Source organism: Lagenorhynchus albirostris, chromosome 12 (genome assembly GCF_949774975.1).
Source record: "Lagenorhynchus albirostris chromosome 12, mLagAlb1.1, whole genome shotgun sequence".
In the NCBI taxonomy this organism is placed as follows: Eukaryota; Metazoa; Chordata; class Mammalia; order Artiodactyla; family Delphinidae; genus Lagenorhynchus; species Lagenorhynchus albirostris.
Window position 1 is genome coordinate 47,396,894 of NC_083106.1, and position 27,012 is coordinate 47,423,905.

The 27,012-nt window shown below is 42.8% G+C and overlaps 1 protein-coding gene and 1 long non-coding RNA gene across 4 annotated transcripts in view; both read left to right on the forward strand.

Annotated features, from left to right (window-relative positions):
• TRAF3IP2 (TRAF3 interacting protein 2) overlaps positions 1–1,853 on the forward strand; it is a 41,216-nt gene extending 39,363 nt beyond the window's left edge. For all 3 annotated transcript variants that reach the window (XM_060168323.1, XM_060168322.1, XM_060168325.1), the window contains one exon: positions 1,257–1,853. In XM_060168323.1, coding sequence (XP_060024306.1) covers positions 1,257–1,403 — 147 coding nt within the window. In that variant the 3' untranslated portion in view covers positions 1,404–1,853. The remainder of the gene's footprint in view (positions 1–1,256) is intronic.
• A 3,043-nt stretch (positions 1,854–4,896) lies between these two features.
• On the forward strand, positions 4,897–26,455 carry LOC132530849 (uncharacterized). Its single transcript, XR_009543921.1, has 3 exons — positions 4,897–5,018; positions 13,969–14,069; positions 25,428–26,455. It is a non-coding gene; the product is annotated as an uncharacterized LOC132530849 (long non-coding RNA).
• The last annotated feature ends 557 nt before the right edge of the window (positions 26,456–27,012 follow it).

Genomic DNA, 27,012 nt, shown 5'->3' on the forward strand with positions numbered 1-27,012 from the left:
CTCTTGAGAGCTCTTAATTATAGTACCTGGAGTCAGTGGTGCGTGGCTGGGGCTGTTGGGAGTAATTGTTTAGAATTACTGGAGCGTTATGGTGACAGAGAAAAGCAGACCAGCTTTTAGTTGGTTTTGTTAATGTTTTTTAAACTTCCTAAAACAGTCCCCTTGTTTACCCGCTCTCAGGGCAGACTGCACCCCCCCCCTGCTGCCCCGGCCACTTGGCATGTTATGGCCTAGAAAATAGTTACATTTTGACTCCATCATAAGACTATGAACTCCTCAAGGCAGTAATTGTGTCTTTTTCATTTGGGCATCATGAATACCCAGCATGGTGCCTGACCTACAGCAGGTGCTCCTGTCTAAGCTCATCCTGCAATCCCCAAAGGAGTCCTATCTACTCAGTGAAAAATCTCTGAGGCCCTATCTGATACAGCCCCCTCTACTTCCAAAACCCCTCCCCTACTCTCTTTCATTCATTTTTCTCTGGCTGCACTGGCAAACATGCTTCCACCACAGGGCCTTTGCACTGGCTCTCCTAGCTGCCTGGACCCAGACATCCACAAAGCTTGCTCACTACTCTGTCACGTCTTTGCTTGTTTTCTCAGTAAGACCTCTCCCTCACACCCTATTTAAAACTGCAAATCTTTCAGCCCTGCCCAGCACTTGCTACCCCTTTTCTCTGTTTTATTTTTCTCCACAGCCTGCATTACCGTTGAACCCACTATATATTTTACTTATTCATTGTCTTTCTTTCCCCAACAGAATGTCCACTCCCCGAGGGCACTCTGAAACTGCACCCTCACGATCCCTGGCTTACAGGTTCTGCTTTTGCCTGATAACTGGGATCTGGTGGGCTTCTTCTGTGAGCCAGCCCTGTCGCTGGAGTGAAAGGATAATGAATTAGATTAAGCCCAAAGCCTTGGCACCCTTCTGCGGAAGCCACAGAGGAGTTCACACCACTCTGCATGACTTCCGTCCTACCCCTTTTATGGGATCATGGTGAAAAGCACACTGAGATGCAAAGGGCAGGTAGCCTGGGAGACTGAAGGAAGATGCTGGACACATGTGCTTTCCATAACAAGCTACACAGCTTGCACCCAGAGCCGTTTCACACTCGAACCCCTTCCGAAAGCAAAACAGTACAACTCCCAGAATTTAGTAGGAGACGCCCATGAAGGAAAAATTGGGAACTGAATCTGGGATCTAGAGGCCAGGTTTTTCTCTAATGGCTTTTGCTTCTGTCACTCTCTCTCCCCTAGGAGCATGTGCCCACCTGGCTTCAGAACACTCACGTCTACAGCTGGCCGAAGAATAAAAAAAATATCCTTCTGCGGCTGCTCAGAGAGGAAGAGTATGTGGCTCCCCCGCGAGGGCCTCTGCCCACACTTCAGGTGGTTCCCTTGTGACTCCCTCCATCCCCAGATCTGGGGGCCATGCCACGTTTGGGCCCCTGTTCTGACGAGCACTCTTCTGGCTGAGGCTGTATGGCAGCGTTCAGGGCTGTTGTTTTCAGTCCCTCCCTGAGGGGCCCTCCCACCCCAGAAAACCTGTTCTGCAGGGTCCTCTTCCTCCCGGCCACCCCAGACCTCCAAGGACCTTGTCTTTGAAACAGAGGCCACGGATGCTCTGCATTCCCTTCTTCTTAAGCCCACTGCAGGTTCCTCCTAAGAGTGTGACGTGTCCAGAACGGGCTCTCAGCACTTAGCAAGTAGACAGTACAAGTGACGTTGCAATACATGTCAACGACCACACTCTCCCATCACTTTGGGCTACTTTTCTGAGTTAGCCAGATGCTGTGTGTCTTTAGACCACACTGATTCATGTACAAATAATAAAATATTTACTCTTTTGTAAAATTGTGTTTCACTTATCTCAAAGGACATAGATATATATTAATTTATCTAGGCAGGTGCTTCCAGGGACATCAATAAAGCTGCTTAAATAGAATATTAGACAAATGTAACAGACTACTTTGTATTAAAGGATTAAGGCCAGAGAGTTAAACAATCCCTTTTAACTTAATCTTGAAAGCTTTATTCCTGCAGTAGAATTTTTTGAACAAAACAACTTCGTACCATACACAACCGTGATTCTAAATAAAATCATAGTTCTTAGGAAGATGAGTACTTATCAACTATAAATAAGAAACCTTGCTGATGAATTGCAAAGAACACTAGTTTTCTTTACATTATAACCTAGATGTCTACTGGGTACAGTGAATGTCTTTGTTTATTTTTGTTTTTTTGTTTTTTTGTGATACGCGGGCCTCTCACTGTTGTGGCCTCTCCCGTTGCGGAGCACAGGCTCCGGACACGCAGGCTCAGCGGCCATGGCTCACGGGCCCAGCCGCTCCGCGGCATGTGGGATCTTCCCAGGCCGGGGCACGAACCCGCATCCCCTGCATCGGCAGGCAGACTCTCAACCACTGTGCCACCAGGGAAGCCCAATGTCTTTGTTTTTAAAACTAGGAAGAGAAAAGAAAAGCTAGTATACCTGAAGTCCTCATTTGTAAGACTTTATGACGAGTACCTTTAGTGTCATAGCATTTGGGATCTGGTAAAACTGATGTGCTTGTTTAGTTAACTCAAAGTGCCTGGAAAACACCCCAGACACAAGCATCAAGGCTTCCTCCTCTCTTTTTATTGTCTTTTTTGGAGGTGACACCATCATTAAAGATTCTACACAGAGTTGTACAAAAGTGGCATCAGCAATGATTACTCTGAAATGTTTCTAGTTTGTGGAGGTTTAATAATGTGATGTTATTATGCCTTCCTCACTTCGGAGGCCTGTTCTGAGCCCTCAGCCACTATTCCTCCCCGAGGTGAATGATGAAGGAAGTTACCCTGGTCCTCATGCATTCATCTGCAGGTTTGCAGGGGATGGAAGTGGCCTAGGGCTGACTCAGTAATAATAACCTCTTAGCCTCAAAGCTTTATTCAGACCTAAACTGATGTTAGGGGTGACGTGTGCAGAGTGCAAGGCTAGAGTCTTGTCTGATATTTAGTGACTAACTGAAAACTTACAACGTGATTTTTAATTTCAGTGACTGGTTTCAGAATATCTGCCTGGTTAGTTCAATTTCTGTATTATTCAAAGGCATCTCAGTTCATGGCTACAATCGAAGTATTAGACTAGCTCTTTCTCAGCCCAGTGCCCCCCAGAATTGTTGTTGATACCGTTTTTCTTTGCTTCCTATTAAACAAATCACCTGTTTAAAGACTGAGCTCTTCTCGGAGCCGTGTCTGCGAGGGAGGCAGGCCCTCCGTTTCGAACATTCCAGACCCTGTTTCATGATGTTTTGCCAGGAGCCTTCTTAACCTCAGTCACTTCATCAGCCACCTCAGCCACTTTGCCAAATGCCCCATTGTCACCATCACCTTTGCCAAATGAATTGCAAAGTCCTGTGACCACTGGGAAATGATCCAGAAAGAGTCTCTCAAAACACACGATCTTTCTGTTTCTTCTTAATGAACCAAGAAGAATCAGTGAGACCCACCTCCTAGTGGCAAATGAAAGAGAAGGAAAGTTAGAGTATGGGAAAATGTCACAAAGAAGAAATGCCTCTCCCCCTGAAGAATTATGCAATATTTTTCAAGGTATATCGTTCTATAAGGGCCCACGAACCAAATAAACCACCACCAAAACGAGAAAGGATGAATGAAATCACCAACGAAAATTTAATTCCCATATCATTTATTTCTGCCAGGGAATCTTCAGTCTGGAAAGGACCCTAGAAATCATGCACCTCTGCAGTTTTGTTTTAGGCATGAGAAAAGTGAGGTGCAGGGCACCTGTGGCTCTGCTAAGCTCACCCTTGGGCTAGAACACCCTGGCTTCCAGTCTACAGACATTTATTCGGTGAACCTAGAAAACTTTCTGGGTTTTGATGGTAGATTTATTCAACAAATGACCCAGTATCTCCTGGAGGTATACTGGGCCTCATGAACATAGGAGAAGGCTGAGGGAAGATGCACCTCTGTCCTCTGGTGGCTGGAGGATTAAACGATCATGTTGCAACTTGTTCTGTGGGAAATTCTTTGGGGGGTTAATTATTGCTGTACGGAGGGTGACTTTTCTTGAAGTAGTTTGGCATGTTTATTTTATCCTGCTAGTCTATGAAACCAAGGCACAATTGAAAAGATCTTGACACCTTCCAGAAGCTTACAGACAAAACCCGCCAGTAGATCGATTTCTTTTCGTTGTATCTGGCCAATCTCCAAAACAACAACCATGAAAAGGCTTTTATTTTTCAATACCGTAATAGTCATCTTTCCCTCTCTCTTTTCTGTTTTTTCTCCCTCCCGCTCCTAATTCTACACGAGTGGTACTCGTTGCAGTAATACTTAGCTGTTTGGAACCCCTGCATTACCCTTCATGAGAAATGTGTGGGTCTGGCTAACTCTCCTTTGGGTGGAGGGAGGCTGCAAGAAGGGAGACACATCAACAACACAGAGGAGCCTCGCTCATTCAATACAGCTGGCACTGGGGAGGCCTGGTGCCCAGGCAGGACAGCATGTTCCTAACTTCATACTGATTTGTTCCATTTTCTATTGCAAAAGGCTTTCAGATAGAATCACTGGTGGGAGGCTTTCGCAGACCCTGGGCAGTCACGTGCTGCCCACCCACCCACGTGAGCTACAGCCCCTCCATCTGTGATGGTGCATTTGCTCCCAAATCTTTAGCCTCAAGCCAAGCAGATGGGTCCTGTAAGAGGAACACTGTAGTGTAGTTCTCTATTTAACTGCCCAAGAAGCTTCTGAGTCTGGGGCTAGGTCACGCTTACTGGGGTGTGTAGGAAGTGATAGTTGACCCTTTGCTGAACAATGAAAGTCTTGGAGGAGCGAAGTGTACCTGGGCAAAGGTACCAGACCATGTTCTGGACCTGCCTGCTCTTTTCTAGAAACGCTTGTACGGAAGGAGTAATTGCAGCCCCCAGATCTCCCAGGACTCGTAAACTAAGACCAGGAGGGCACACGCTTCTTGTCCCTGGCCTGACCTCCTTTGCTCCCTTCACCAGGAAGGTGCTGACGGTAGATGGGGGGGTGAGGGGGGCGGCGGCGGGGAGGGAGAGGGAGAGGGAGGGTGAGAGGGAGAGAACTCATGCCTGATGGATCCCATTAGGCTTAGTGTGCAAAGCAAGTTGAGATGAAGTAGCTGCTCTGGTATGCGTCCAAAACTGCTGTTCTATTTTTAGTCTCTCCAGCGTGCTTCTTAGCCCCGCATTGTGCGCCTGGGCACCTGGATCGGCAGTGAAACATGGAACTGAGCCACTCATTTGTAAAGCTGGAAGGAAGGAGGCCGTTGATGCGGGGCTTGTTTATCGCTGACGGGGAAGGGAGACCTGGAATGTTAATGAGGACGGCGCTCTGAAGCATGCCTTCATGGTTAGCCAGGAGTTCAAAGGAAGAGGCAGGCTCAGTCCTGTGCCGAACAAATGCGAACCGTTGATAGAGGGAAGGAGAAATCAATTATGCTGTCGCAGGCCTCCATGTCATTGTGTTGCAGTTGTTAGGAAAGGTAGGACAAGGACCAGATCTCAAAAGGAAACAAAGCCACATGGCCTTGAAGTATAACGAGTTTGCCATGGCAACTGATGGAAATGAGCCTCCTGGGCACTGAGCAGGTGTGTTATCTTACAGAATAAATATACTTCTCTCACTCCCAGGTTTTTATAATAAAACCTGTGTTTGGATTACTTTCCCCTCCTCTTTGTTACCCAGAGAAGCTGGCTGTTGCTCAATCAGCCCAAGGCTCTAGCGAGGGAAACGTAATCGGTGTTATCAAAAGGGCTGCTTTCGAGAAGCTGCCGCCCGGCTTGGCTGCCAGCCTCGTAGCTGAGCAGCAGCTGGGCCACAGGTACCTGTCTGGCTTTTGCCACCTTCCAGGCGACGCCCGGCACAGAAATCCACCTGGTCACGCATTCACGGAGGCGTGACAGGGAGGCCCTGCTCTCAAGCTGGCACGGTGGTCAAAAGCTGCATTCTTCCAGGGAGAGGAGAAATGTGAGAAGGTGAGTTAGGGACCCGACCAATTTTCAGCATCCTGTGTTACCCGGGATAGGGGTCAAGGGTTCCCTGAGTTTAGAGATTAACAGATTCTATCTTCCAATCTGTTGTTATAACAAAGTTCAGTTACTCAGAAACTTGCAGAGAGCTGCTGTTTCCCTGAACTTTAAATCGTCCCTCACAAATGGGGTCTGGGGTGGCAGATTCTCGGGTCTGAAATGCACACAAAACGTGGAGATTTTATAAAACGCTCCTAAGTCAGAAAGAAAAGTTGACTTTGCACTGTTACAAGGCCAAAAATAATACAGCAGGATAGTCCTATTTTCATTGCTCTCACTTTGTGACTAAAAGAAAACTTCCACTCTGGCTTCAAATTGATTTTCAAAGCAAGATGCTCATTCATAAGAGGCTCCTAGAACATGGACAATTCTAGACTAGGTTTGGGCAAAACAGCCAGCCTGAGGAGAATTGTGCAGTCGGGGCAGCAGTTAATGCTCCACAGCACCTAAACCCCATCCCCTGCTTCTGTATGGGCTCCTTCTTGCCTCCAACGAGATGCCCAGCATCAGCTCCTGCTCCTCTGGTAGAGTCCTGTCCCCCCAGACGATGCCCCGCCTGCCCCTCCACACATCACCTTATCTTTGACCCTAATAAGAAAAAATAATGGCTGCCTGAAGAATGAATTTAAGCTGTGGTGTCAGCGTGGAAAGGGTTTCATGCACTAGGCCTCCCAGGCAAAGTGGTATCACCAAGTCCAGGCACTAAACCACGCTGTGTAGTATGCTTAAGAGGGGGCGGGGGCATTCCAAAGTGAGTGGGCAGGGCTTTCCCACAGTCAAGTTTTTAAAATTCAAGATTCTAAACTAGGTCTATGGATACTAGCCTATACTTATTCTTTGAAAAGACACGTGAAGCAGAAGTCTCTGATATCCCAGTGTGTGCGTGAAAGTTCTGGTTCCATCCTGCTACCATTTCTACTGAAACTGTCACGTAAAAACTAAACCAGAAAGGTCAGGGGTATGGTGGGGAATGGGGAGGTTTAAGCAGCGGTCAGTCACAGATCAGCAACCAACATCCAGTTATTTACTAAATGCCTACTATGTGCAAGGGGCTTATGCTTGGCACAAAGGTCAGTGATACATGCTCTTGCCCTCCAATTATTTAAGATCTAACTGGGGAGAGAGGCCGTCATGTGAAAAGAGATTACCCAAGGCAGCGTACAGTAGACGCTAAGCAAACGGACCAGCTGGTCCCTTTTCCCTGCTCCTCACTATGACTGGGGACTGAGCTCTCATTATGCAGTTTCAAGGTCAGATTTTCAAAGAAGCAGATGATTGGAGACTTTTCCTAATAAATAGAAGATGTGCTCACTCCTCCTCTCCACATACACCTTTTAGATTATAATATTCAGGCCCTATAAATCACCATGTAAATGAGATCTGAGTTAGGAGACAGAATTTAAAGTATAAAAATGCATCACAGAGTGTGCATATTAAACCAGTAAATGACAGTGCAGCCCACAGGGCATACATCAGGCCTCTCTAGACAGCAGCTTAGACCCCTGCCTCAAGAAGCGCCAGACAGTACTGTAGTTGCAAGGTGAGGAAGTGCTTTTTACACTGCAGCCTCCACAACTGGGGGAGCAGAAACCTAGCCGGTGCTGGGATCAGCTGCGAGAGAGCAAAGGGATTTCTGCACTCTGTTGGGTAGGGTCTGGGGAGTGTTCGAAGTTGAGTCTGTCAGCTAAATATACAAGTAACTGAGCGAGAGAGCAGAGAATGATAATGTGCTGGAATGGGCAGAGAGACTTTCTCCATGAATGAGTATCGGCATGGTCCAGTTTCCCCAGACAAAATCTGTGGCAGAAAACTGACCAAGCTGATCTGTGATGTGTCTTGACGTGTTTCATACTTGAGTGAGTGGTAATCAGACAACCCTGAGTTTGAATCAAACCTGTTCGCTTACAAGCTGCGTGATCTTTGGCAAGTTACTTTACCTCTCAGAGTCTCAGCCATTGAAATGGGGACAACAGAACCAACTCCTAGGGAGGTTGTCAGGACAAGGTAAGACGGGTGATATAAAGCTTCTAGAATAGTGCCTGGCACAGAGTAAATAATAAATTTTCCTTCCTTTCTTGCCCTTTCCTTCTTGCTTTCCACCTCATAATTAATGATTACTTATGGGAACTTTGGATATTTTCTTATTTCTAAAAAGTCAAATAGCAAATCCTAACAACAAACTTTCATTTTAAAAATGAAGCCTTAGGAGAGGTCAGCATATGAGCTTTTAAGCTGAAAACTTCCGTCTAGTTTTTCAGAGAAACTAATCAGCACAGTTTGTTTTCTTAATAAGGCCTGCAAGAGGCCATAGCGGACTCGGAACAATCACAGCATCTGGAGACAGCCTTCTTCCCTCTAGCATCTTGCTAAGGAGCAAAACTCCAGCAGCACTGGCTTGGACGATTAGAGTTATAACATATCAAACTTGGCAATGAGGTTTGACTTTAAAGGAAACTAACTTTAGAGATTCACAACGGGGCCTCAAAATTAGGATAATGGATTTGAAACTATTTTGAAAAGTAATTTGAAAGGCAGTTTTATGTTCATATTATACCTATTACTTAAAAGCAAGTTTTGAATTCAGGTTGGGAAAACTGCTATGCTCTCCCCTGGCTCTGCATTTTCCAAGAAATGAGGTATCACTGCCTTTTCCTCCCAGTCCACTGTGAACCGTCCAGCCAGGGAGAAAAGTGGGGGTGGGCCTAAGCAAACATTTAGATTGGAAGTTAATTACCATATTGATTAGTGTTTCTTAAACCTCTTCCTTTTTTCCCAAAAGGAAAAAGTTCTCTTGAGACCACCTTTTATGTTGACTTAAATAATTTTCATCATCTTGCTCCTGAAATACGTGCCAATGTATAATTAGGTATAAATGCTTTATACTTATAGCTCATTAAAAACTATAAGTACACAAAATGAAAAAGTTCTAGATGTCTGTTGCACACAATGTGAATATACTCAATACTACCAAGCTGTACACTTAAAAATGGTTAAGACAGTAAGTTTTAGGTTATATGTTTTCTTTACCACAATTAAAACAAACCATAAGAAGAAATCAAATTTAACAAGCTAGATAAAAACAAGATCACCAGATAAATTCAAATAAGAAACATTAATTTAGTGTAAAAGTGGTAAAGTTTTGCTGAAACTAAGTAGCCAATGTTGGATTTAATTACAATGTATACATTGTAATTATAAAAGCATAATAAGATGCTTTTATGCATTTTATGTATCAATTGTTGACCTAAATATTTGATTATGAGCATGATGGACAGTCATTTGATTCGCAATCGTTATCATTACCATAATTTTTCCTTCCATCAGGTTACTCATTTGAAACCATCAGCTGATTATTTTAATTGGTCCAACTCATCTAAAAATGGTTTTCTCCAAAATATAATATTGATAATTATTTTTTTAAAAAGCTCCTAACAAAAGTCCTTCATGGAGAATATTTGCAAGCTGATATGCCATATAAACACACACACACAAACACATCTGTCAATAATCTGAAAAAAGTGACTGCTTTGCCTAGCTTCTTTTGAGTTCAACCTATGATACCAAGAGACCTGTAATGACTCAGTTTTCTCTCTACTTTCCTCTATTTGAACTATTGTAAAGCTTCACTTATACCAGTGCCATGATTCATTTGGCCTTCACTTTGCATGAGTACCTCATTTGTGTATCAAGTCAGCCAGCTCAGTTCTTTTTTCATCAGCCTGTGACAATTAAAGTAGCATGGTTATTTTTATGACGGAAAGTCAAAATTAATTTATTAAATAAAGACATAAATCTCATCACTGAGCAGTTTTAGATTTATAGTTGGCAAGAACACGCAATATAATTTTTACCGAACAGAAATCAAGATGGTTTTTGTATTTTGATGCCAGGAATGCCAATCTAAAACTACCACCAATTTAAAAGTTAAATATTGACACATTAACAATCACGCGGTACCAGCCCAATTTTAAACACAAAGCACCAACACTAAAAGTATGTGGTTATAAAACGAACATCCCAGATATGCTTATATTTTATAATGTAAGTTTTTTTTAGATCATCATTGAAATGAAAACACATTATTACTGATGGATCATCAATAATACATACACAGACCTCTAGTTTGAGGAAAAACTGATACTATATACACAGATAATAGAAATCTTTAAAGAATTAGGACACCGCAAAAGTGGAGTGAGGAGGGCATCCCACGAGTGGGATAGCTGGTGCCAGTGCCCAGGCAGCTCAAGAGAGCCACCCCTGCAGAGGGTCAGCTTAGCTCAGTGTCAGAGCCAAAGCAGGCTGAGAGGATGGCTCAGCGCAGGGTGGCCCAGGTGGGCTGAGGATTGAGGGTGGGAGGGGCAGCCCGGCAGGAGGTTTCAGAGCCTACGTGAGGTGAGGGGAGTGTTCTTGCAAAGGCATAGCCTAGTGCGAGATGTTGGCGTCGAGGCAGGGTGAAGAGGATATTTCAGAGCCCAGGTGGGGTGAGAGGCGTATCTGTGTAGGAAGGTGGTCCAGCACAGGTTGTTATAGCCAAAACAGGTATGTTACCTAATAAGATACAATAAGAACACAGCATCACTTCTGTGGTATTCCTGACAAAGACATATGCATAACTTAATCATGAGAAAACATCATATGAGGGACATTCTACAAAATGACTGGCCCATATTCTTTCAAAGTGTCAAGGATATTAAAGTCTAGGAAAGGTGGAGGAACTATTTCAGATTGAAGGAGACTGGAGAGACATGGGGAATAATTACATGGTGTGGTTTGGAACTGGAATCCTTTGTTATAAGGTATGTATGGAGAAATTTGACTGGAGTCTGAGGATTAGACCCCAGTGTACCAATGTTAATTTCTCAATTTTGCTGTTTGCACTGGAGTTGTAGGGGAAGGTCTCTGTTTGAGCTATGTCTCTGTTTGAGTTGTAGAATGTGAGCTATGATATTCAGGGGTAATGGAGGAATTGGATTGACAACTTCCTTTCAAATATTTCAAGGGAGAAAAGATCTTTGTACTTTGCTTGCAATTTTTCTGAAAATTTGAGATCGTCTCAGAATTTTAAATTTAATGAGATTGAGGAATGTTGTTTCTTTCTTTAAAAAAAGAAGACAAAAAATTCATGTATAAAGTCTGACCAACTATATAGAAATGTCTTGCAAAGTGGTAAGAGTTCTCATATGAAGCACTTATAATGGGTCAGTCAGATGTTAAACTAAACAGTTTGTGTATCTTATCTTATTTAAATTTCACACCAATCTTACAAAGTGGGTACTACTAGTATCATTTTACAGATGAAGAATCTGAGGCTCAGAGAGGCTGAGTAACTTGCCCAGGCTCTTAACAAACCTACTGTACTGCTCAAGAAAAAAAAGATTGGAAAAAAATTTCCAAAAAGATTGGAGAGTTTTTTTTTGCGGTATGCGGGCCTCTCCCGTTGCGGAGCACAGGCTCCGGACGCGCAGGCTCAGCGACCATGGCTCACGGGCCCAGCCACTCCGCGGCATGTAGGATCCTCCCGGATCGAGGCATGAACCCGTGTCCCCTGCATCGTCAGGCGGACTCTCAACCACTGCGCCACCAGGGAAGCCCAATTGGAGAATATTAATAGCAGTAGTCTCAGGGCAGTGGGACTACAAATAACTTTTGGTTTTTCCTTTTGTAGTTTTCAATATTTTCCAAAATATCTACAATGGCATGTTACTTTTGTAATTAGGAAAAAAGAGAAAGTTGTCATTTACAAAATAATCATTGTGGAGCGATGTTGTAAAAATATGTTGATTATTCAAAACCATACTGAACAACCCAAACTATTACTAGTGATACTATCTCTTAGTAGTGATATTATTGATGACTTTCATTTTTAATTTTTTGCTTCTCTGTAATTTACTGTTTCTATAATTAATTTATTCATTCAACAAATACTTACTGAGCATCTGCTATGATTTATTTTTATAAGAAGAAATAATTTTTAAAGAAAAAAATGTACTGTATAAGTCCAGAGTTGTAAATTTTATTCGAAAGAGCAAGGAGGAACAATATGTATGCTTGGAAAAAGACAGGGCACCAACATGTTACTAGCAGTTATGTTTCAGTGGTGAGTTAGTGGAAAGTTTATCTTTTCTTAATACTTTTCTATGCTCTCCCAGTTTTCAACAATATGTATTACTTCCACATTCTATTCATGGCTGTGTCTGCAGTGCTTAGAAGAGGAAGTGGCACATGGTAGGAGTTCAAGAAGATGTTTTGAATGAACGAATGCTTTTGATTACAAATACCAAAAATATACAGTTTTTAAAAACAGCAATAAGGAGTTCCCCAGTGGCCTGGTGGTTAGGGTTCTGGGCTTTCAGTGCAGTGGGCCGGGTCCAATCCCTGATCGGGGAACTGAGATCCCGCAAGCTGTGCAGTGCGGCCAAGGAAAAAAAAAAACAAAACAAAAAACAGCAATGACCTTTATTTATTCATTCCATTACGGTAGTTGGCAAACTGCATTCAACCTGCACTTTCCTAAGCTGGAGAAGACATAAGAGAAGGCCCAGGTGTAGTAGGACGCTCTAGTGGCCATTTAATGGGTGGTGGTGAATGGGGAGAACCATGTGATGGGAAGACAGGGTGAGCAGAAAGAGGGGAAACTATTCAGAAGAACACCATAATGTTATTTTATTGTATTTATTAAGATTTCTATTCAACCTACTTTTAGGAGAATTGGTGACACACCACTATACCAGCGTATACTGAGGACAGGTCTTGTGTTGTATAGCTAAGTTTCTTGGTAGTGGTTGGTACCTGAGGTTCACAGAGAAGTGGGATGAGGTTGGGATGACTCAGTCAGAAGCTCCTGTTTTGCTTGTAATTATGAAGCTCATTTTTCTGGTTTTATAAAGTAACATGCATCAAAACCCTAAGAGAGACTGGATATTAGGCCAGTGTGGGAGAGATGTCCCTTAGATGGTCCATGAATCAAGCTGACCACCCAGCATCCATCTCTCCACTTGGCTCTTCAACTCTCAACTCATTTTGGAGGGAGGTTATGTGCTATGTGATTTTGCCAAATTTGAAGATTCTCAAAAGTCACATGAAGTAGTCCTTATGTGTATCCAGGGATTACTAGAAGAAACAAACCTTTCTGGTCATCCTTGAATCCTTTCTTTCTCTTACAGCAATACATGGGCAAATTCTGTTTGTTCTACCTTCAAACTCTCTCCAGAGTCTGACTACTACCCACTCTCTTATCTTACTTGGATTATTGCAAGAGCCTCTCAACTATTCCCTGCTTCAGCCCTTGGCCCCCTGGTATATTTTCCTCACAGCAGCTACAGGATTCTTTTAAAACCTAACTCAGATCATGTCTTCACCCAAACATCTGCAATGGCCATAGCCCTTATAATAAGGTGCCCACTTGGGTCCCACAACTCTCTCTTATGTCTCTGACCTACTTTTCTACAGCTCTCCCCTTGCTCGCTCCTCTCTAGCCATCTTGACTTCCTTGCTGTTCCTCAGACATGCCAGGCAAACTATGCCCTTGCTGTATCCTCTGCAGGATGCTGTCCCCACCCCATCCAAACAGCCCTCTCTCTCTTCCTTGGGATCTCTCCTCAAATGTCACCATATCAGAGAGACCTTTCCTGACCATCTCTGTAAGTGGAAACCAGCTCCCCAGACACCATCTCCTTTACCTTGCTTTTTTCTTCATAGCAATCATCATCATTGGGACAGTTCTGCCCACCAAGTATGTCTGATTTTCCTAAACATATGATATGATTGCACTTCCTCACCTTTTGAAGTTGGGTGCAGCCACCTGACTGACTTTGTCCAGTGCCACGTGAGGAGAAGGGTCGTGTGTCACTTTCGGGCATAAGCCAGTGTGCAGTTCACCACTCTGTCTTCTCCCTCTCCCACAGAGACTGGCCATGCTCCAGATGGGGATTCTCCAGGCAGCCTGGGTCCCAGAGTGAAGCTGCACAGAGCTGAGCCCCCAGCTGACCTGCAATGAACACCCAGTGTAAGTCAGAGATAAACCTGGTTGTTTTAATCCACTGAGATTGGGTTGTTATTACCACAAAGTGACTAGCCTATCCTGACTGACACACTCTGCCATATTCCATACTTGTTTGCCGTCTCCCCCTCCCCCTGTCTAGAATGTAATCTTTTTGATGGTAGGACTCTATTCACTGTTATATCTCCAATGCCTGGAACAGTGTCTGGCACGTGGCAGGTGTTCAATAAATAGCTGTTGGCTGACTGACTGAATGATAAATTGATCACCCCAGCTGAAACAGGAAGATTTAACAATGGCAGGTGTTACTGTTCCTGGATGCATCTACAAAAGCATTCCTTCGATCTTATCTGAATGGGAACAAAATGGTTCCAGATTCAAGATTAGAAGTGCAGCCGCTCATCTCACCAGACACAGTCTGAAAGCACAAATCACCTATGGGTACATAACCTAGCGAGCTGTGAAAGCACATAACGTAGTTAAAGTTACAACACAAATGGAGATGTGGCATACTGCTGAGGGGACTCAGTGACAACCGTAAATAAAAAGCATTGGCGACATTTGTGTCGATGCTGACTGCTGATGTGGTTTCCTTCCCCCTGTGTGGACATTAGCATTTGTAATGAACTGAGCTTCAGAGGCCTGGGATTTTATCTGCCGTTATCACAAATTGGTGTACGAGCCCCTCTCAGGACTTTTGCAAAAGCCATGTGTGCTTTTCTGAGCTGCTTTCTTTTCATGGGCTTCCTCCTGGTATGCCTGAATTTGGATGGGGATAATGCATTTCCTGTATCATGTGGCACCGTACAAGGAAACGCATTGTATCCCCTAGGAGGAAGAGTACATCTGTAAGTAGTTTTTAAGAGTGTACTGAGGATCTTGTTAGGGTGGCTTATTCTCCCAGTTCCATTTGGTTGATGAAGTGGATCACGTGACAGATGTGCATAATAAACTGCTTCAGTTGCTGCCAGTGGGAAGCTCAACCTATAAAATACGGAATCTCACGGACTCATTGAGGGCCGAGCAGGCTGATCACTGAAGAGAGAAGTCTGCCTCATTGTGAACTGTCATTTCTCACTGCCTCATACAATGCACCAGTGTTACTAGGCTTTGCTTTTACTTCCTCCCAAAGTAACTGCCTTTCCACTTTATTCCTAATTCAAACTGGAAAGGCAGTTGTTTCTGTATATGATTCCCCAGAGAGCAAACATTATTAAGATATGCAAGTAACCATCCATTAAATATACCTGCGAGGAGTCTTTATGTTTTGTCATTTAAAAAGGAAACGTATGTACATCAGAAAGTAGGATTGTGGGAGCTTTTTTTTTTTTTGCCTCTTTCATTCTCTTTTCCCCTCATCCTTTTCTTTATTTTCTTTCTCTGTTCCATTAGCTTATTTCTTCTCTTTATATTCATTGGTAATTCCCTAATGACTACAGTCATAAGGGATGTAACTTGTCTCCCATTTCCATGGGTGGTACAGACAGTGACATCCAAGCCAAAAACCACAGGTGACCAACCTATTCCAGGAGTGATCAAACTTGCAGCTCATTCTAGATGCTCCTGGGTCACTAAGGAACAATGACTGGAGAAATAAAAAGCAATAATGCAAATTTTATCCCTAGATATGATCATAGGGAAAATGATGAAAAAGGAGGTAAGTCAATTTGATTCACTTCTACCACAGAGCATCCACATGTGCTCAGCACCAGACTAGGCACAATGGGGAGCCAAAGAGAAAGCACACGGCCCTTGAAAGTCAGTGAATAAAATATGGTGTACGCTGACATATCCAAATGCCATAATAGCACAGGCAATAGGGCCTTAAGGTGGTGCTGGGGGAAGATCTCAGTGAGAACTTAAATGGTCAGGCACAGATTTGGGCTGGAGGCAGGAACTGAGCTAGACCTTGAAGGACAAGTAGATTTTGAATGCTGTCAAAAGAGCAAAATAGTCTATTAAAGAGGTCAAGAGTGCATGACGTCTTGATCAAGTTCAGCTGTTTGGGACACCTCACAGCCCCTATTTCCCAACTAATCACATGTCAGCTGCACAGGTTATATAAGAACATTAAATATATATATATATATATTTTTCATCAGATGTTAGTATAAGGCAATTAACCACAACATGAAGTACTGAGATGTCACATCTGTAAGCTTTAAATCGATTGTGAAGACAGCAGAGTTGTTTTTCTTGTCTACCAGCGAGTGTCATGGATTAAAAGTGCTGCTGAATTTAAGGAAATTACATTTAAAAAATGTAATCTGGGAAATGAGAGCTTAATCTTCTAGCAGCAAAACAGCTTATGAAACTTCTTTTGGAGACTTTTCAAAATGTGAGATTTGGCTTTAGTGAGTTTAGGGAATTTTCCTTTGGCGACAGAAAGCTGGCACTGGGACACTATAGAAAGCCCCCGGCACCTTAGCTACCTCCTTCTGACTCTGATTTCTGGCAAGAGCCAGAAAATCCCTGGCTCTTTTCTGCAGAGGAATGGCAGGACTTGACAGCAACTGTTGAGTTCACACAGAGATGGGGAGTGCCTTGTTCCCAGGGTCAGCTGGGGTGGGGCTGAGAAGCAGCCCAAGGCCAAGAGCTTGACTTCCTGACCCTTGCAGAAAAGTGCAGTGCTCTTTAATTTATTCCTGATCGGAATACTTTGCTGTGGTTTTCCTTTTAGAAAAGGAAAGACATGCCCTTTTAACCATTTCCTCTCAAAAGACCTTTGTTAGATTTGATTTAGTTGTTTCAATACCAAAATAGCTACCACATAGAAAGTATTACTAAAAATGTCTCTTATTCCTGTTCCACATAACTCAGTAATACGTTTCTGAGGTCTTGCGCCTGGGACTATTAGTCCTTTTGGTTGTGAGGGACTGGAAGGAAAAATTAAATAGAGTTTATGAAAAATAGAAAGAAACCCTTTTGGACCATCTCCTTTACTCTGAACGCTATGAAACCTTGAACGTAGGGGTACAAACACATGGTTTGCCCGTGCGCATGCATACACACACATACTCTGACACATCACCTATTTTACTAAAAAATATTATGATAGAAAACTTCATTATTTTTGTTTGTCCTGGTTGTAGTCCTTCAATGATGGGCACCTGAGAGGCAAATGTTTGCAGGTAGCTGAAGGTACAGCTATGTGTTCTGCCCGAAACCTAAAATTAGATTGAGTTGACAATTCTATCTGGAAAGATTTTTCCCTCAGTGTTTTCATTCCCAAACTCTGCTACCTCCCACTTCCTGCAGAGACTGGAGTCATCGTAGATAGTACTCAAAAGTAATAACTCCTGAGAGACTCTCTCTGCAAAATCAGCATGCAAAAGGCTGTTGGCCGCAGAAACCAAGGACTCTTGGCTATAGCAGTAAAATGTTAAAGCCACACAATAGTAAAAGGAATCTGGGTTTCCTGTATTTTAAGTTGTCTATTGTTTCATGCTTCGCTTTAGTGAAATCCAGAGAAATGAATTAAAGAGTTCGCTTTTAGAGTCTTTATAAATGTAAGGTATTTTTGTTGTTATTCCTTGAAAGATGATGAAAATTAGGTGCTGAAATTTAGAGGCCTTCTGAAAATGACTTGGAATAATTATATTTGTTAAACTGGGCAGCCCTGATATCATATGCTACATAAGTCAACGTTCATTATTCTTTAATGATTCTTTGCAATTCTTTTTTCTAGAACTTTGCAAGCTTGACTTGTGTTCACCTTGCTGTGGAATGTTTTAAAGGGCATTTTATCTAATAGCAGAGGAAAATGATAAATTATAGATGTCAAATCTTATAGTAGTGATTTAGGTAGCTAGGGTAAGATTGTAAGCAATAAAATAAAAAATTTCCCAATCAACCTCTACATTAGAAGCAAAAAAGAAATTGCTGTCTGCATAATTAAAGCGAGACATGTCAAGATGCTTGTTAATATGCTAATCTGAGGGCTTTTTTTTTTTTTTGGCTGCCTGGGTCTTCACAGCTGCTCGAGGGCTTTTCTTTAGTTGTGGCGAGCAGGGGCTACTCTTCGTTGCAGTGCGTGGGCTTCTCACTGCAGTGGCTTCTCGTTGCAGAGCAATGGCTCTAGGCATGTGGGCTTCAGTAGTTGCAGCACATGGGCTCAGTAGTTGTGGTGCACAGGCTTAGTTGGTCCGCGGCATGTGAGATCTTCCTGGAACAGGGATCGAACCCATGTCCCTTGCATTGACAGGTGGATTCTTAACCACTGTACCACCAGGGAAGTCCCTGAGGGCTTTTTTTTTTTTCAACGGAGCACAGGCTTCGGACGCGCAGGCTCAGCGGCCATGGCTCACGGGCCCAGCTGCTCCACGGCATGTGGGATCCTCCCGGACCGGGGCACGAACCCGTGTCCCCTGCATCGGCAGGCGGACTCTCAACCACTGCGCCACCAGGGAAGCCCCCCTGAGGGCTTTTTAAAAAAAAAAACAAAAAAACTTGAAACCATAAAGCAGAATACTTGGAATATTTATCAGTTTAAGCAAAGAAGTTCTGTATTTATGAATGAGTATGAAGTGATTTCATTGTAAGTGTGCTCTGGAAATACAGATATCAAGAAAGAAAAAAAAAAACCCTCAGTCTCTTAAGCATTTGGGGTCAGGACAACAAGGTGGTTAAGTGTTGGCCAGGGTCTAAATTTTCACCATGTCCCTGTCAGCTGTGTGACCTCATGCAAGTTATTACTTAACCTCTCTGGGCCTCTGTTTCCTCGGCTGTAAAATGGAGAAGATAGTGGGTCCTACCTCATAAGGTAATTGTGAGGATTACAAATAAACCATTTAAAATAGAATCTAACAGAGCAAGCACTCAATAAAAATGGATGTATAATATCTTTCCTCTGCCCAAACTCCCTGGAGCTTTTCCTCTTACTACCAGTGAAAGCCGACATCCTTATCATGTCCTCCAAGGCCCCATACAACTGGCCTGTTTTCTTTCTGACCAGATCTCAGACTGCTTTCCCTCCATGCTCAGCTCACACGCTGACCTCCAGGCTGCTCCTCAGACACACCAGGCACCCTCTCATCTCAGGACCCCTTGTCTTGAAAGCTGTCCCTCAGACATCCTCAAGGCTGGCTTGTCACTTCCATCAGGTCTTTACTTCAAAAGCACCTTATCAAAAAAAAAAAAAGCACCTTATCAATGAGACTTTCCCTGGATCACCATCTAATATACCTCTTGATACTTTACAGTCCCCTTTTCTACCTTATTTTTCCCCTTAGCACTAACTACTTCCTAACATACTATATATCTCACTAATTTATCTTTTTTACTGTCTGCATCTTCCACTAGAATAGAAATTGCAAAAGGCAGCGATTTTTGTTTTAGTTGCTGTTGTATCCTCAGTGCCCAGAATGGCGTTTGTTACAACAGTAGCTGTCAATAAATATTTGAAGGCTGAATGAGTGGATGATTTTCCTTAATTTCTAAAAAATAATAATTATATCCTATACATATACTTCCTCAATCCAAAGTTTAATGAAATGTAGTTTTTTTGTCACATACATTTTCCTTGGTTGCAGTGATGACTGTCAACCATTGATACAGCAACAACAGCTCCTTGAAGGCCAGATAAGCAGATAATGAAAGTGAAAGGACAAGGTTAGGCCACCCTGGCCGTGATGCAGCTGTTTCTTCTAAGCCTTCATTAGTTCACCTGGAGGAAGAAATAATGCTGCTCGCTGCACCTCCCTAGTTCCTCCTTCAGCCATGGATAAATCAGGGACAACTTCTGATTTTCCCTTGCTACCCTGTTCTTTTAATACCTACAAAGGGGTAGGGAAGCTTCTTAAGTAAATATGGCACATGATTTCCAATACCTGAATGTATGCAAGGGCAGAGTATATAGAATACAATTGAGTTACCAATGTGGGAGGATCTCTCTCTCTCTCTCTCTCTCTCTCTCTCTCTCTCTCTCTCTCTCTTTCTGCCCCCAGGGGTTATTTAAAGGACGTTTCTAGACACAGACACGTTACAGGAGGTAGGAGGTAACATGGAGGATAAAAGTCCCTGAACATCTACTGTGTTCCCAGCGTGGCTTCACATACTACATCTCCTCACAACCATCCTGCATGGTTGATATTATCATCCCCAATCTCTAGATGGGGAACTGAGGTGAGACCAAGGCTCGGAGAGGATAAGTGGCCTGTCCAAGGCTGCCTGACTATTAAGTGGCAGAGCAAGACACGGAGCGGTTATCAGGAACATGTCAACCACTTTTGTTTTCTCTTTCCTCTTTGCCCCTATAAGCACTTTCCTAAGCATTAGAACAATTTGTGTGTCTTGAGCCAACAACTTCTGAATTAGAGAGTTAGTGCTCATGATGGATTTCTGCCACAGTTTAAGCTGGTGGCTTAAAACTATTGGGATCTCAGCAGCTTCTCCTCTTCTCATCAGTGAGGTAAGGACCTGCACGCTAGGGATGGGCTGACATGAGAGGAAGAGCAGCATCTGTGCCCCATCCATACTCCCCGTTAGTAACCAGATGAGATCTCTCCCTTCCCCAACAGCCATAGCTCCTCACTTTACTTCTTTGAGGGCACTTACACTGCTCTGCCTTGTTTGATAAAAATGTATGTATTCATCTCATTCTAAACCCCTTGGAGGCACAAGGTAGGATTCCAGGTAGGATTCTACAGGCAGGGTGCATCTAACCACCAGACAATGCTGGGGTGGGAAGAGATCACCCAGTCCTACTTCCTAATGTTATTAATGGGCCACTGAAGCCTAAGAGGGACACACAACTTGTCCGAGGTCACAGAATTGAGACCAGAACCCTGGTTTTCTTATCCTTAGTTCCTTAATATTTCATTATACCACATGACTTCCCTTGTCTTTGAGGAGAGTTATGATGCGTATTGAATGTGCTTTGTGAAAAACCATCTGGTAAAAGTCGTGCAGGTAACACAGGGGTCTGCAAAGACTGCATGTTGGGAAAAAAAAATTAGCAATAGTTCAGGAAATAAATAGCAAGCACTTTAACGAGGTTGGTGGCAGCAGAAATGGGGAGGGGAAGGGCCAAATTCAGGAAATATCATGATAATATACTTGCTAGGACTCACAACTGATTTGGGGGAATGAGTTTATGGGATTACAAAAGGAGAGCCAAAGCTGAAGCAAGAGCAAGTGTGGCATAGTGGTTAGCACAGGGCTGGTTTCAAATCCCAGTTTCCACGTGTTTGTTGTATGTATCTTCCCTTCATTCAATGAATATATATTGAACACCAGTATGGGCCAGACATTGCTCTAGGCACTTGGGCTATATCAGAGAATAAAATTGACAAAAATTCTGGGTTCCAGCTATGTCTTAACCTTGCTAAGTCTCAGGATCCTCATGCATAAAATGGAAAGAATAACATCCATTCATACTGTTGTGAGGATTAAGTACTCAACAAATATTAGGGATCATTATGCCTAAGTTTTGAGTCTGGGCAGCTATGATAAGAGTGATGTTAACAGAAACTGTAAAGTTGGAAGGATAAGATGATCTTCAAGTAAGATTCAGTGTGGGTGTATTGAGTTATAGTCCTTTATCATCCCAAGTTTCTAATAACATGTGGCCCAGGATTGTTACAGAGTTTGGTCTTGCATTTGGGGAACGGTAGTCTGGATTTGCCTATGTGCCCTGATGTCCTTTAAACAAAGAGGTTGAGACTGTACCAAAAATCCCAGGTTCTTGAGTTTGAACTATGCTAGGTAGGAGTATGAGGCCTCTGTGGAAGGACACTGCTGGTTCTGGGGGATCTGTCTTGATAAACAACAAACCTGGCGGAATTGGGAATAAGGTGGTGTATGGTTGTTCAGTGGGCAAAAATGAATACCCAACCATTCTCTGGAATGAACTATGAAACTCTACTGTTGGAACTTAAGACTGTACAATAAGGAAACTTCAAGTGCAGTTTGAGACTCCAGGCTGAGAAAAGACCAATGAATAGAAAACCAACACTGTTCGATGGCAGTACCTAAGTCATCAGAAGAGAGAGAGATTTTGGGGGTGCCTACCAACTCTGTATGGACACAGATGGGAAAGCAACCTGAACAGCCAACAGGGTCTAAGAACATCCAGATTACCAAGTGCTCCATGTCTAGCCACTAGTGCTTCTCAAAGTGTGGTTCCTAAAGGAGCAGTATCAGCATCACCTAGGAACTTGTCAGAAATGCAAATTCTTAGGTCCCATTCCAGACCGACTCCCTGGAGAGGGGCACAGCCCAACAATCTGTGTTTTCACAAGCTCCCAGATGATTCTCTGATGTTTATTAAAGTTTGAGAACTACTGAGATGCACTGTTGAACTAAGAAATATCTTCCTACCTAGAGGCCTCCAGCCTCTATTTCCCTCCTTCCAAAAAGTATCCCTTTGATTCCCTCTGTGTTTACATATTTTCATGGTTTTAAAAATGAGACCATGAGGTGGAGAAATGATAAAATGAAGTTCCCATGGGCGCTTGAGTCAGTGCAGACTCCTTTCACTCAACTTTATCCTTTCACTCAACTTCATCCTTTCACTCAAAATCTAACAAGAAGGTTGCACACAAATATTTATCCCTATAAAAATTTTCCACTTATTTTCATGTTCATTAGTAAGCTATCTTTCTTTTTTCAGTGTTCTCTGCAGGACTGTGAACAGGATCCAACTGGGCTTTACACCCAATGTGAATTAAAGAAATTATGGCTAATAAATATTACAATAGCAGCTATGATTGAATACTTACTATGTTGTAAGCACTGTGCTTACAACACATGCTTTTACACAAGCACAACACTGTGCTTTTACATGAGTTACTTAGCTTAATCCTCTAACAACTCTAAACTCCTATTAACCCATTTGTACAGATGAGAACATTGAGGGTCACACAGGTTAATTGGCCAAGGTCAAATATCATGAAAAGGCATATCTGTCATGTGAGCCCAAGCAATTTGACTCCAAGCACCAAAGTTACGATCACTATGCCATTGGTCTGCAACATTAGAATCACCAGAGAGCATTCTAAAACTATCCTTGTCTGGGTCTCACCCCGGAGAGTCTGACTTAATTGGTCTGGGCTGGGTCCCGGGCAAGGATGCTTTTTGAAAGCATCCAGGTGATTCTACCACAGCCAGGTTGAAAACCCCAATATATAACATAGTCTCCATGCTTAAGCATACTACCCAAGGTCAGCTGCTAGGAAGTGGTGGGGCTGTGTGCTGAATTCAAATCTGTGTGGGTTCAGAGTTTGGTTCAGTCATTACCATCACCTTGACCAGGACTCTACCACTTCCACCCCAATACCACCTTACAACTTTCACAGCATATTCCAAGACAGAGAAATAAAGGTTCTCCAGTTAGCATATCTTATGAAAGATGTTGCTTTCAGGAAATATTTTCATGACTTCTTACATAATCTAAAGCCTCTTATTCTCCTCCTCTTCTTCTTCCTCGTCTTCTTTTTTAAAGGTTTGGCCTCTGGAAAATATTTCAAGTATAATGGCAAAACATCTAACTTTCCTATGAGCTTAAAAAAATGAAGTGGTTCTTCAGAGTAAACAAAAAAATCTTTTCATCTAAAATTTTACTTTAGACCAATTCAGTGCCCTGGGACTTAGTTCCAGTGTTTGGCTCAGGTTTCTGGCACTGAGCACTGGGCTCTGGTCTCAAGCCTGCACAGGGTCACCTTACAGCTGCACCTCAGGGCTACTCGCCAAGAAGCTGGTCTCATGGCAGCACCACCCTATGGCTTAATACCAAAACACTGAGCGTTGATAGCGAACCTGGCTGAAAGCAATTCATATGACTGCAACTCTTTAGCAAACAACTTATGGAAGCCACCTGGTGAAGCACGGTACCACCCTCCCACGTTTCTGGGAGAAAAGAGAAGTAATTTTCATTAGTTTCTCTAGGAGCAGAGAAGGGTGTTTATCAAAGTTTAATTTACAGCCAGAAACTTGTGGATTGATATAACCATCACATAATAGGAGAAACATCTGTCACTTTCATTTGTAGCCGTGTTTGTAGCAGCTCTTTCAAAAAGGAAGACTAGAGACCTGCTATCCTGGTTTGGGGGCTATATGGTTAGGCCATTCAAGATGGCTGTTTCCTTGCTCTCTATACATCCCCTGCTTGACCAGTGCCTGCTTCACTCACATGACTATCCAATCCTCTTTTAATTATAGGGCTTAATTAGTCCCTGGTAACTGATGAGCCCACCTGACCTGGCTTCCCCCTGTAAATGGTAGCCTCCTTCTCCGCCGCCCCAGTAGTGAAGACTGCTGTCACGTCCTGCCCGTTGTCTGCCACACATAGTGGGGTTTCCCTCCAGGATCCTTTGTGTAAGCTCCCCCTATCCAATAAACCATTGATGGTTCTGTTGCTATCTCTGGGCTCTTCAGTCTCTGAGGCTGGGCAACTGCAGAGCTTGAAGGGCTGGGGGGTACAGCCCAACAGGGACAAAGAGATCAGTGTCTGAAACCTGGTTTTCCCGCTAACCAGGTGGGTTTGGGCAAATAACTTAATCTCATTTTGCCTCAGTTTCCTTATATATAAAATAAAACTTCGAGCTTGTTAAATGAAGTCTAAATCTCAGTCCTAAAATTGTATTACATGTATAAATATTTATAGCTTTTCTAATTGGTGTAACCACTTGAAACTTATCTTCTTACTAGAGAAAAATCTGGATTTCTAAAAGTCTGTGGTTGACATTAAAGATGGAACTTAAGAACAAGGAATTGCAGAGTTTTAGCTGTAAGAAGCTAGATACATAATATGCCCCAACTTCCTCATCTTATCTTCTCCCTCTTAGTCTTTTCTTTCCTTTCTTCTTTTTTCAACAAATATTTTCTGAGTTCTGGTATACACCAGGCACTGAGCTAAGTGCTGGAGACCAAAACTGAGTTCTTAGCCTTAAAGAACTTCTAGTACAGTGGACACAGACAAGTGAACAGGTGATTAAAACACAATGGAGTGAGGCTACAATAGAGGTGAACATAGGGTGCAATGGAAGACAGAGGCCAGTCTCAAGGTGAGGTAGGGGTGGGAGTCAGGGAAGGGTTCCTGGAGATGACATCTAAACTGAGACCGACCAGGAGAGGGGCCACATTTCTAGGCAGAAAAGCAGCATATACCTTTGAATATCACAGAGGCAACTCTGGAAAGGTGGGGAATATTTTCCCAGGGCATGCAACTGGCCAATGACAGAACTGGTGGTACAACTAGAGCTCAAGGTGCTAACTCCAAAGTTACAGGCTTGGTTGAATGTCAATGACATGAAGTAATAGTTTTTGTTTTTGTTTTTTCGGCACAGGTGAAACATCACAGTGCCTGCCTTTGTTGCCATCACCTTAATTAAGACTCAAGCTCTTCCCTGGTCTCTCTCGGTTTAGGATCTCCCCTCTCTGGCTCCAGTGTCTTCAGCAGTAACTCATCAACACAGTACAGTCACATCACAGGCCCATCACCTGAGAAGCACCACCACCAGTCTACTCCAGGAATGAAGATCTTTCAGCTGCTGAGTGGTGTGGATGGATAAAGAGCCTGGCTGACTGGTTTAGGAGACAATCCAGGTTAGTGACAGCTCAGTTACAGGACAGTTATAAGGCATCATGGTTGTCTTCAAATATTTGAAGGGTTGAAGGAGGGGTTAGATCTAGTCTTTGTGGGTTGAAGGGGAAGAAGAACCAAATGGATGTACATACGTACAGATAAGTTTATCTTCCCTAAATAAGAACTTGAGGCTGGTTGCATTGGAAGTAATGAGTATATTTACAGCAGAAGTATTTAAAACCAGGGCAGAATGACCACTTGACTGGGATGTTACCAAGGGGATTCATGCCTCTAAGATGTGATTTATGGAAGTCTAATCAAATCCTTCTGGCTCCAAGCTTCTGTGATTCTATATTTTCACACTTGGCCCAGGCCAACTGAGGTCTAACTGTTCTAGTTTCTTATCTACTCTTCACAAAGTATTTACTCTCAGTTCTAATTAATTAGCATTTGCAAGCATATTATTTTTACATTTCTAAGCAAAGATACTCTTATTGTTTTTTTGTAATATTTAAAAAGGCAATTTAGTGTTGGGTTTTCTTTTTCACATATAGCATTGATATATCGATATTTACCTCTAGGTAGTGAAGCTGCTATACTTCTGTGAGAAAATGGGCAGTGGCACACGCACACGTGCACACATATCCACATGTAGTCTGGTGTGTGTGTACTGCCTTATTTTAGGTATGCTTTGTCTGTGTACTTATATGCTGTTCATGCTAGGATCCATCCTCTTTCACAGCCAAAGAAATTTTACAAACTCTTCCTTTCCTTTCTTTCACTTTTGTTTTTTATTGTGGACACTGTGCTGCTGTTCCCTGAGTCTAAAGATGCGGGGGGAGAGAAGGGAGAGTGCAGTCAGTGAAAATTGAAGATATTACTGGCAGTTCTTGCAGGTGCAATTTTGATTTTGTTAACCACAAATTATTTTCAGAGAGCAGTGGCAAAAGATGATTTATATTGTTTTTTAAGGCAGAATTCTCTGTTGCCAACATAGTAGAATAAGACTTATAATATGTTTTTACCTGATTTCTATGCTTGGTGCATGTAATGTGTTATAAATCAGATATATTAAATAATACTTTGTTTTAAATTAGTATTTGGATAATATATTATGTGGGATCTAAAATATGTATGTTTCAAAACCACATAATAGCTTTTCAAAAGGAGAAAAAGAATGCAAGCTTATTTTCTAAGTGTTCAAAATCAAACAACATTAAAAGGACCTGTCAAAATGAGCTGGCTCTTCCCTAAAAGCCATGGAACATAAATTACTTTAACATACTCTGCAAAGGAACTTGTCCTGCATTAGCTCCCATAAGCTGCCTTAGAGAGAGGTTTATGCTCAACGACACATTAGGAACAAAAAGCGTTCCACAGCTGCTGGTTCGTAACAGCTTATTGTGCACTGAGAGCGATGCTGGG